At 37.6% G+C, this 12,139-nt stretch overlaps 1 protein-coding gene across 1 annotated transcript in view; it reads right to left on the bottom strand.

Annotated features, from left to right (window-relative positions):
• The window catches only part of Tmtc2 (transmembrane O-mannosyltransferase targeting cadherins 2), a 411,806-nt gene that overhangs the window by 71,942 nt on the left and 327,725 nt on the right, over positions 1-12,139 (bottom strand). Inside the window, exon 10 of the mRNA XM_059245620.1 lies at positions 11,641-11,755. Within this exon, the coding sequence (XP_059101603.1) occupies positions 11,641-11,755 (115 nt within the window). The remainder of the gene's footprint in view (positions 1-11,640; positions 11,756-12,139) is intronic.

The following is a 12,139-nucleotide window of genomic DNA, read 5'->3' as shown; positions in this document are numbered from 1 at the left end:
CAGGTTAACAGAATGGATACGAAAACAAGATCTATCCATTTCCTGCATACAAGAAACACACCTCAACTTCAAAGACAGATACTACCTCAGAATAAAAGGCTGGGAAAAGATTTCCAATCAAATGGATTTAAGAAGCAAGCTGGTGTAGCTATCCTAATATCTAATAAAATAGACTTAAAACTAAAATTAATTGAAAGAGATTGGGAAGGACATTACATATTTATCACAGGGAAAATCCGACAAGATGAAGTTTCAATTCTGAATATTTAGGCCCCAAATACAAGGGCAACTACATCTGTAAAAGAAACATTACTAAAGCTTAAATCACACATCACACCCCATACACTAGTAGTGGGAGACTTCAACACCCCGCTCTCACCAATGGACAGGTCTGCCAGACAGAAACTTGACAGAGCAATAAGAGAACTAACAGACATTAGGACTCAAATGGACTTAACAGATATCTACAAAATATTCCACCCTAACACAAAAGAATATACCTTCTTTTCAGCACATGCTTGGTCACAAAGCAAATCTCAACAGATACAAAAAATGTGAAATAACCTCCTGTATCTTATCAGACGACCATGGCTTAAAGTTAGATTTCAACAACAACAAAAATTACCGAAAGCCTACAATCTCATGGAAACTGAATAATGCCTAATTGAATCATCAATGGGGCAAGGAAGAAATAAAGAAAGGAATTAAAGATTTCCTAGAATTCAATGAAAATGAATGTACAACATACTGAAACTTATGGGACACTATGAAAGCAGTACTAAGAAGAAAATTCATAGCTCTAAATGCCCATATAAAGAAGTTGGAGAAATCTCACACTAGTGACTTAACAGCACAACCAAAAGCTCCAGAACAAGAAGAAGCAAACTCATCTAGGAGAAACAAGCACCAGGAAATAGTCAAATTGAGAGCTGAAATCAATAAAATACAAACAAAGAGAACAATACAAAAAATCAATGAAACAAAGAGTTGGGTCTTTGAGAAAATCAACAAGATAGACAAGCCCTTACCCAAATTAACCAAAAAGCAGAGAGAGAGAACATCCAAATTAACAAAATCAGAAATGAAAAGGGAGACATAACAATAGACAACAAGGAAATCCAGAGAATCAACAGGTCATACTTCAAAAACATGAACTCCACAAAATTGGAAAATCTGAAAGAAATGGATGATTTTCTGGATACCCCATACCAAAGTTAAATCAAGACCAGATAAACTATTTAAATAGACCAATAACCCCTAAGGAAATAAAAACAGTCATTAAGTCTCCCAACCAAAAAAAGCCCAGGACCAGATGGTTTCAGAGCAGAATTCTACCAGACTTTTAAGGAAGAGCTAATACCAATACTCTTCAAATTGTTCCACACAACAGAAACAGAAGGAAAATTACCAAATTCCTTTTATGAGGCTACATCACCCTGATATCCAAACCATACAAAGATGCAACAAAGAAAGAGAATTACAGACCAACCTCACGCATGAACATTGATGCAAAAATACTCAATAAAATACTGGCTAACCGAATCCGGGAACACATCAAAAAATTATCCACCATGACCAAGTAGGCTTCATCCCAGGGATGCAGGGATGGTTCAACATATGAAAATCAGTCAATGTAATATATCATATAAACAAACTGAAAGAAAAAATCCATATGATCATCTCATTGGATGCTGAAAAAAGCCTTTGACAAAATCCAATACCTCTTCATGAAAAAGGTTCTAGAGAGATCAGGAATATAAGGAACATATCTAAACATAATAAAGGCAAATTACAGCAAGCCAACAGCCAACATCAAGTTAAATGGAAAGAAACTCAAAGCGATTCCACCAAAAATCAGGAACAAGACATGGCTGCCCACTCTCCCCATACTTACTCAACATAGTACTTGAAGTTCTAGCTAGAGCAATAAGACAACAAAAGGAGATCAAGGGGATACAAATTGAAAAGGAAGAAGTCAAACTTTCACTATTTGCAGACGATATGATAGTATACATTAGTGACCCCAAAAATTCTACCAGGGAACTCTTACAGCTGATAAACTCCTTCAGTAAGGTGGCAGGATACAAGATTAACTAAAAAAAAAATAAGTAGCCCTCCTATATACAAATGATAAATGGGCCGAGAAAGAAATCAGAGAAACATCACCCTTTACAATAGCCACAAATAATATAAAATACATTGGGGTAAATCTAACTAAGCAAGTGAAAGACCTGTATAATAAACACTTTAAGTCTCTGAAGTAAGAAATTGAAGAAGATATCAGAAAACGGAAAGATTTTCCATGCTCATGGATAGGTAGAATTAACATAGTAAAAATGGCAATCTTATCAAAAGCAATCTACAGATTCAATGCAATCCCCATCAAAATCCAAACACAATTCTTCACAGACTTGGAAAGAACAATACTTAACTTTATATGGAAAAAGAAAAAACCTAGGATAGCTAAAAGAATCCTGTATAATAAAGCAACCTCTGGAAGCATCATGATCCCTGACCTCAAACTCTACTATAGAGCTGTAGCAATAAAAAACAGCTTGGTACTGGCATAAAAAAAGGACATGTGGACCAATGGAATCAAATTGAAGACCCTGATATTAATCCACACACCTATGAACATATGATTTTCAACAAATAAGTCAAAACTGTACCGTGGAAAAAAGAAAGCATCTTTAACAAATAGTGCTGGCATAACTTGATGTCAACATGCAGAATATTTCAAATAGATACATATATGTGATCATACACAAAACACAAGTACAAGTGGATCAAAGACCTCAACATACATCCAGTTACACTGAACTTGATAGAAGAGAAAGTTGGAAGTAGTCTTGAATGAATTGGCACTGGAGACCCCTTCCTAAATATAACACCAGTAGCACAGACCCTGAGAACAACGATTAATAAATGGGACCTCCTGAAACTGAGAAGCTTTTGTAGAGCAAAGGACACCATCAGTAAGACAAAACGGCAGTCTACAGAATGGGAAAATATCTTCACCAAACCCACATCTGACAGAGGGCTGATCTCCAAAATATATAAAGAACTCAAAAAGCTAGACTTCAAAATACTGAACAATCCAATCAAAAAAATGACCTACAGAGCTTAACAGAGAATTCTCAACAGAAGAAGCTCAAATGGCTGAAAGACATTTAAAGAATTGCTCAACATCCTTAGTCATCAGGGAAATGCAAATCAAAACAACTCTGAGATACCATCTTACACCTATCAGAATGGCTAAGATCAAAAACACGGAAGCCAGCTTATGTTGAAGAGGATGTGGGGCAAGGGGAACACTCCTCCACTGTTAGTGGGAATGCAAACTTGTACAGCCATTCTGGAAATTAGTATGGCAGTTTCTCAGAAAATTGGGGATAAGTCTTCCTCAAGACCGAGCTATACCACTCTTGGGCATATACCCAAGGAATGCTCAATCTTACCACAAGGACACATGCTCTATGATGTTCACATCAGCATTTTTTGTAATAGCAAAAATCTGGAAACAACCTAGATGCCCCTCAATTGAAGAATGGATAAAGAAAATGTGGCACATATACACAATGGAATACTACTCCGCAGTAAAAAACAATGATATCAAGAAATTTGCAGTCAAATGGATGGAACTAGAAAATATCATCCTGAGTGAGGTAACCTAGACTCAGAAGGACAATCATAGTATGTACTCACTCATAAGTGGATACCAGATGTGAGGGAAGGGATAGTCAGACTGCAACCCACAGCTCCAGAGAGGCTAGCTAACAGGGAAAGACCTTAGGAGGGACACATGGATGGCCCAGTGAAGAAGTGGATGAGATCTACATGAGCGGACTGGGTGTGTGTGGGGGTGGCAGAGGGCAAGGAGTGGGGAATGAGAATATAGGGAAATGGGAGGGTCGAGTTGGAACAGGGACAGAGTGGGAGGGCAGGGAGGGAGATACCATGATAGATGAGGACAACATGGGAAAGGAAGAGGCAGGGTGCTGGGGAGGCTCTCAGGAACCCACAAGGATGACACCACCTTGGACTGCTGGCAGTGGTCCAGAGGGTGCCTGGACTGGTCTACTCTGGTGACCAGTCTAGCGAATACCCTAACTATCATCATAGAGCCTTTGTCCACTGACTGATGGAGGCAGATACAGAGATCCATGGCCAGGCACCAGGCTGAGCTCTGGGAATCCAATAGATGAGAGACAGGAGGGATTCTGCAGGCGAGGGACATTGAGATCATGATGGGAAGAAGTGCAGAGATGACCGGCTACACTATTGGAGGCGCATGAACTGTAGACTAGTGGCTGTGAAGCCCCCAGGGGACTGGACTGGTGGCACAACCATATCTGAATGGAATGGCAGAAATCATAGAACCAGCACAGCTGCTTGACAAAGATCCAGCATAGCTGAGTCACATGATGGCTGCCATGACACCTTTGGTTTTCATCTCCACCTGTTACATACTTGGGAGACTTTTATCTTTGTACAACTTGAGGCTATTGAGTTGATGGAAAATTCCTTATGAATCATTTATGCCTTCTCCAAGGAATGCTGCTTCTAAGCTTACCCAGGAAAGCTCTGAATATACTATCCCCGCCTGCAACACGCTTTTAGGAAGATATCCTTATCTACTTGAAGGTCTTCCTTATGCCTTGGAAGTTGTGACACATAAAGAAGCTAGAGGTCTCTTTATGAAGCTATGAGACATTCTTGAAACATCTGTCCCTCTACTTACACAGGAACAAGATATTCAATAATATTAATAATATTCAATAATACAGCCTTGGTGCAGTGGGAAGGGGCTTGGACCTGCCTAGGCTCAGTGTGCCGGGCTCTGATGACTCCCCATGGGACAGCTTGATTTGGGGGATGCGGGGATGTGGGGTGGCTTGGGAGGGAGGGCTGGGAGAGGAGAGGAGGGAGGAGGTGGGATCTGTTGGTAGTATGTAGAGTGAGTAGAAAATTTCTTAATAAAAAATATATAATTGGCATTTGTTAAAAAAAATAAATAAAATTTAAAAAAAAACAAGCTTAAGACTAGCAGTCATTTGGTCTTATATGATACATATAAGAAATATAAAAGAGATACGGGAATCACAAATAATAGTTGTGAATTAAAAACCACTTAATATGTTCAATACCCACTGCTACACATTAAATATATTTCAAAGGGTCACCTGAGGATTTTTTAAAGCTAGAGATATGTTTGCTCATGTAACATAAATGTAGATGGAAATGCAGATTGGCTCTGCTGATTTTTGTCTATTGTGACCAGGTGCTTGCCTTCAAACCCCTACACTTTAATTCCAGTCTGTAAGTTGTATAGAAGGGAAGGAAATAAAACTGAAACTGAAACCAAAGACACACACACACACACACACACACACACACACACACACACACACACACACACACAGAGGTATGGAACATCTTAAAATAGCAAAACCAGAGTCTCACATATGCAAAACATTGGAACAGGAGGATCCACGTAATGAAACGTCTGAAATAAATTACATATAAACTCCTTAGAGAAGAACTCTGTCAAAACATCAAAAATAGTGGTAAGACTTGTAAGTCTTTGCCTGCATTTTAAAGCAGAGAGCAGAAAAGAGGAAATGTATCAAGAAAAGAGACAATATGTGCTTTTAAAAATAATATAATTTTAATTATTTTCCACTTGTTTACTTATTTATCTATTTATCTATCTATTTATTTATTTATTTATTTATTTATTTATTTATTTATTTATTTATTTATGTAGAGTGTGTGTATGTGTCTGTGTGTGTTTTGATGGAGCCAATTCTCTCCTGTTTTTTGGGTCCCAAAGACTGAACTCAGATCATCAGCTTGGGCATCAAGAACCTTTGCTTGCTGAACCATCCTCCCTAGACCATAGGATGTAATTTTAGAAACAGTCCCTGTGTGTCACACATTTTATCATGTCCCATAAACTTTTGAGTCCAACTTTTTTCATGGTCTCAAACCTTTCAGGGGCTGCTAATGACAAGAGTCAAGCCAGGATATAGTAAGAGTCAATGATGTTTTATACTGAACATTTACAAGGGAGGGGAGTGGTTGATAATGTGAACCATTATGTTCATACACAGTAAATGATCACTTATGTACTAGGTGGATTTCAGGCAGGGGAGAAGTGACTGGGAGAATGAATGAGGAGAAAAGGAGGAGGACAAATTGCCCATAGTAGTGACAGGTGAAGCAACATTGTAAGCATCACCTGAAACTTGTTAAAAGTATAAAATCTCAGGGACCAGTCAACCCACTAGATACGAACATGTATTTTCTCAAGAATGCTGAGTGATTTCTTTACTCACTAATATGAAATAGGTATTGAGTTGAAAGGTACCCATCACCATCGACTTCATCTGTCAAATGCTGAAAGATCTAACAACCCAAAACAATGTGGCTTAAATAGGATTTTACTGAAAAAGAGTTCATGCCTGTTTCCGGCACATGGGAGGTACATGCAAGAGGGTCTGGATTTGAAGTTCATTTGTGTTGCTTCAAAAATTCAAGGGCCAACCTTCATGCAGCTATGAGAGAAGCTACCTTCAAAAATTGCTGGATCTATAATTTGAAAATGCCATGAACCTTCCAATGTTTTTGCTCCCTCAAAAAAATTAAAGGAGCAGACTCACAACCAAGACAGCCTTGAAGCCACACTTGTCCTGAGGAATGATTAAAGTGTTTTCTTTCAGATACCAAAATCTCTAGACACTTAAGCTCTTACTACACAAAGAACCTGTGCAGGCCTTCCATATACTTTACATGAACCTGACATCAGTTATAATACCTAATGCATCATACATGCAATCAAGCCATTTTAAACAAGCCAGTATACATACAAAACACATTGCCCACCTCAAGGTATCTGTCTGTAGTTAATAGAGTTCACAGATGCCAAACCAAGGAATATTAAAGACTAACTTTGCATTTACCTCAAACAAAAATGTATGCACACATACACACACATGCACACACACACACACACACACACACACACACACACACACACACAGAGAGAGAGAGAGAGAGAGAGAGAGAGAGAGAGAGAGAGAATTCCTTGATATTGTTTCTTTTCACCTAAGAATTTATATTTCGTGTCACCTCCAGAAGAGCTAATAAAGAAGTTATTACCATTAAATTCTATGTTTGTATAGCATGTAATTATTTAATACTGTGCTGTTTAAGCAGTGAAATTACAATGTAATGATTCTTGCTCATGTATTCGTTCTGTTCTAGAAATCAGGAAAGCAATCAGAACCAGATGTTATGACACAGTCAGGCATTTCTCACTGCATCGGAAGCTTGTACTCTTATCTGTGAAAACAGAAAAAATAAGAGCACACTTCTCCAAGTCATGTGACTGAAGACAGACATGGTCCATGGTGGTATTTCTAGAAGTTTAATATTCCATTGATACAAGGTTGGAGTAATCTCTCCAATGAACCCGTAAACCCACTTTCCATGATTTACCATAAAAGCATCCATTTTAACACTCCATAGAGGCCTTATCATTTAGGATTTATATATGTGACAACCTGTCACCTTCTATAAGTCTTCTTCCTTTAGTAAGAATCATAGCTTCTGGGTAGTCACATAGTTATAAAGATGAGGGACGCCTGTGATAATGAAAAGACATGAATATGTAACCAGGCTACACTGCCTTCAGATTATATCTTTGCCAACTCTGAGAAACAATGATGGGGCCCTCAAGGTCTGCAGCTCTAAAATAAGAATATCATTGTCCCCTCTGCAAATGTGCAGGCAGAAATAGGAGAGTGTAGGGTGTGCATTCAAAACAAAGTGCCCAAGCAGGCAGAAGACATTGGAATAAACACTGCTTTCATCCCTCGTCAAGTAAATTCAATAAGGCAAAGAACAACAAAAACTCTCATACCAAAGCCTATGAATTAGGTAAAATGTGTTTTTCTTGCCTCTTGACTTCTTCTCAGATAGCAAATAAATTCATATTCTCATTCCAACTTCCAGTTCCGAGTATGGAAAACTGAATATGTCCCTTCCTACAAAATGTTTTTAACAGAATTGTTGATTCAATTGTTTCCTCTCACAACTTTCGTAGACTCAATTCTACTGAGTTCAAACATTTTCAGTTCCTTTGATATTTCCCTTTGATGATAATCAATCTGTTTTAAAATAACAAAAAGAAAAAGTTTCATCTGGAAGCATCTATTAGCTCTTAAGTTTTTATTTGAAGTCCCAAAAGTGTCACCACGCATTGTCTATGTTCATTAAGTGAGACTGCACATTTGTGATCACTATCCCTGTAAACATATTTGGTAATTAGTCACAATGTGGATTCCATGCTCCCAAGCAAAGCAGGAGCCCAGACTCTTTCATCTTCTAACTTTCTTCTAGCACATGACTCAGGTTTCACCAATGAGATGCAGTCTCAAGAAAATGGAATTCCAGACTCAGGACAACAGGCAGCATGTAGCCTCTGAGTGATGGTGGAACAGGCACAGGTCCTGCATGGTAAAATTTGCTGAGCCTAAGGGCAGACAGGGACATCAAGTATTATTCCTGACTATGAAGAGTAGTGCTCACCAAACACAAAGCTCCTGAGGAAAGGTTTGATATCAAAATCAGTTTAGATCTTGGAATTCCCTTAGGACACTTCAAATATAAAATGACACTAAGCAAAAACATTGATTACTTATGATATATTTTGCCAAAACTGTATTCAAGTGGAGGCCACAAACATTTATGTGTACTTTCAAAAAATCGCTGAATAATCTTAGATATTAAAAAAGAGATCAGAAATCAGCTTGTACAGTAAGCACTTTTGATGGCTATTCTTGGTTGTCAACTTGACTATATCTAGAATTAAGTAAAACCCAAGAGGGAAAATCTACAAGGGATTATTTCTTAATTAAATCATTTGAATTGGAAAGCCCACTTTTAATTCAGATCTTCTAAGGTGGGAAGATAAACCTTTAATCTGGGCCACACCTGCTGTCAGCCGACATAAAGGGCACGGAAGAAGGAAACATGTACTCTTTGCCTGCTTGCTCTGGCTGGCAATTCATTCCTTCACTGGCATTGGAGCCTACTTCTTTGGGATTTTAGTGTACACTGAAGACCAGCTGAAACATCCAGCCTTGTGGACTGAACAACTACTGGATTTTTGGATTTTCCATTGGTAGACAGCTGCTATTGGACCTACTGAACCATAGCCTAGAAGCAAGTCTGAGCTCGTGTGTGTGTGTGTGTGTGTGTGTGTGTGTGTGTGTGTGTGTGTACACATGTGCATGTGTGTGTACGCCTCTGTCCTTCTTGAGAATCCTGACTAATATAGCACACAACAAACACTTGCATTTCATTGAGTTGAAAACAGAAAGCTACATAAAATATTTCCTGAAATTGCTACCAGTTGAGTAGGATATGGTTAGGCTGATACAGTCTCACTTTCAGTCAGTCCAAGAAGGTGTTGAGTGATTGTAACTTAGTGAAGACTACAGAAAACTGGAAGACACTGGAGATAAACCTAAATTCTCACAATGCTGATAGGCAAAATGTTGTATTCAAAACTTTCCACTGATTCTAACATTATGGTAACAAAGAAAAACCTACCAGTGATGTGTGTGTGTGTGTGTGTGTGTGTGTGTGTGTGTATGTGTGTGTGTGTGTGTGTGTGTGTGTGTGTGTTGCAACAGTCTTATAATGGGTTTCCATTGATAGGCCTTGAATCCAAGATAGTGATTTTCTATGTAGCAAAATGTCTTGCTGATGAGAGCATTAATGATAAGTAGGATGATTTAATCTAAACAGACATACTCTCCCATCCTCACAATTGTTTATTGTGACTAAGAGCCCAGCATTTTATTCAGGAAGAGTATAAAGTGCTCTTCATTTTATCAGCACTTAACTTTATCCTCAAATTAAGATGTCTTTAAAAAAAATCATCCATCATGTTTACATTGAAGATACATTGGGTATAGTCTAATTCGTATACATACTGACAACTAATTGATTTTTGGTTCCTATTTCCACATGTCACTTTTCATTATTTCTCTTTGAAACAGGGTCTCATCTGGCCTAGGCTGGCCTTGAACTCCAAATGAAGGCAAGAATGACCTTCAACTTCTGACCCTCCTTTCTCCACCCCCAGAGGACAGAGATTATAGGCACTCTCCAATATACCTAATTTTTATGTGGTCTGTAGGATTGAACCAAGGACTTTGATAAGCACACTATTAACTGAGCTACATTTCCAGCCCTAGATGTCAGATTTCTTGGGTTCTCCAAAACAGAAGTACTTTTGAACTGCTAATATTAATGCAAAGTAAGTTTATTTAACATAAATCCATACCCCTTGAACCAAGTAACTTAAAAACCATTAAAAGCCCAGAGAAGAGGACAATAAGATATAGTTTTAATACATTATAATGATGATCTTAATTGATAACCTAAAATTATCTAAAATATTTGCTTTAAGTATCAGTTTCTTGGAGTCAATGGTAAATGGATTAGGTAGTTAGAAAAAAACCACAGGAGTGAAAATGATGATGATGGGACTTGATAGAAGTGTATCTTGATTCTAGTGATGGGCACACTTATCTACACATGATACACTGACAGAAACACACACAGGGCTACACTAAATTGCTAGTGGACTCTATCAATATCAACATACCGACTGTGAAGAGGTACTGTGGTATTTGGAAGGCATCACCATTGATAAATGCTACAAGATATTTTTTAGATTCATCCTGACTATTGCATGTGAATTCATGAGGTTTTTCAATAAGAAGTTAGGAGTAAGACGTAGTCCTCATTTTCTATGTGTATATGATTATTTGTGGGGAGGACTGAGCAGTGTGGACATCCCTCAATGAAGCACACTGGTGGGGAGTGAATGAGCAGAAATTCAGTGAGACTATAGACAAAGAGCATACACACTGACTATTCATTAGTTTGAATCTCTTGAGTTTCTTTCTTTCATCTAAAACATCTTTTGGAGGTACTGATTCCTTTTTTTTCTTAATAGTCACAATGAAAATAGTTGACTTGTTTGTTTAATTCAAGTTTTTCCTGCTGTTGTAATTAGCTTTTGAAATAACTCTTCTGAAATGCAAGCTTTAATGGTTTAACAATGTATCTCTTCAAGATATCAATAGTGATGATTACCAAGCCATTGTGAGTATTTTATGTATCTTAAGTATATTTGTATTTGATAATTGTTCCCATGGACAAACATATTAAAAGGTATCCCATGTCACATTCAGTAATGTGTAATATAATAACAAATATAGGGACATATTTGATTAATAGATATAATGTTTGTATTTGGGAGACATTTAAGTAGACAATTATTAAATTTACACTTGGAATTCTTTTGTAGTAATTTTTAGAGGGAAGGGAAAAGGTTGGTAGGCGCATCTCAGTAATTTTCTGGACCCTAAGAGCTCATCTTCCCTGCTCAGTGGACACATAAATTATAATGAATGAAATGATTCTTATTAATTTTAGCTGGTTATGCCAGCATGATTCATTTTTAAAACACAGGCTATGAAGGGTACAGTAGGGTAATTAATATAATGAATTACTCTCTTCCAAGCATCATCTGTGTAAGAAGTGGAAACAAAAACTAACCTGAGCATGTGGGCAGCATTGAAGACGACGTCAAACTCGGTGCTGTCCAGTTCAGCTGCTTTCTTTGCCATCTCGGCTGCTTCTGTGAGGCGAGATTCTTCCAGAAGAAACTGACCTGCAAAGTAAAGTAAGCGAGCTTCATTTGAAAAAGTGATAACTACATGCAATAATAAGTAGGCGTAGTGGAAACAGTGATCTGAAGCCAAGATTTAATGCCCTGCTCTTTATTTAGTCATATTTTAATATGCTTTTCCCATAATTACAGGGTATCATAAAGATTCTAAATTTCTGTGTGCTCAAAGTATTTCTCTTAAAAAGAATCTTCTATAATATATTCAAGCAGAAAAAAATGAACACACAAAGAAATATAATAAATGCAAGTCATGTCTATTTTAACTGTTAGCACTTTAAAATAATACCTATCCCTGATATATACAAGCAAACAGGTGTATCCATTCTGAGATAATCGGGTTTTTTGATGAAATTATTGAAAAAGGCA

The sequence above is a fragment of the Peromyscus eremicus genome, chromosome 18, assembly GCF_949786415.1.
Source record: "Peromyscus eremicus chromosome 18, PerEre_H2_v1, whole genome shotgun sequence".
Classification (NCBI taxonomy): domain Eukaryota; kingdom Metazoa; phylum Chordata; class Mammalia; order Rodentia; family Cricetidae; genus Peromyscus; species Peromyscus eremicus.
This window is presented reverse-complemented; position numbering and strand designations above follow the sequence as displayed.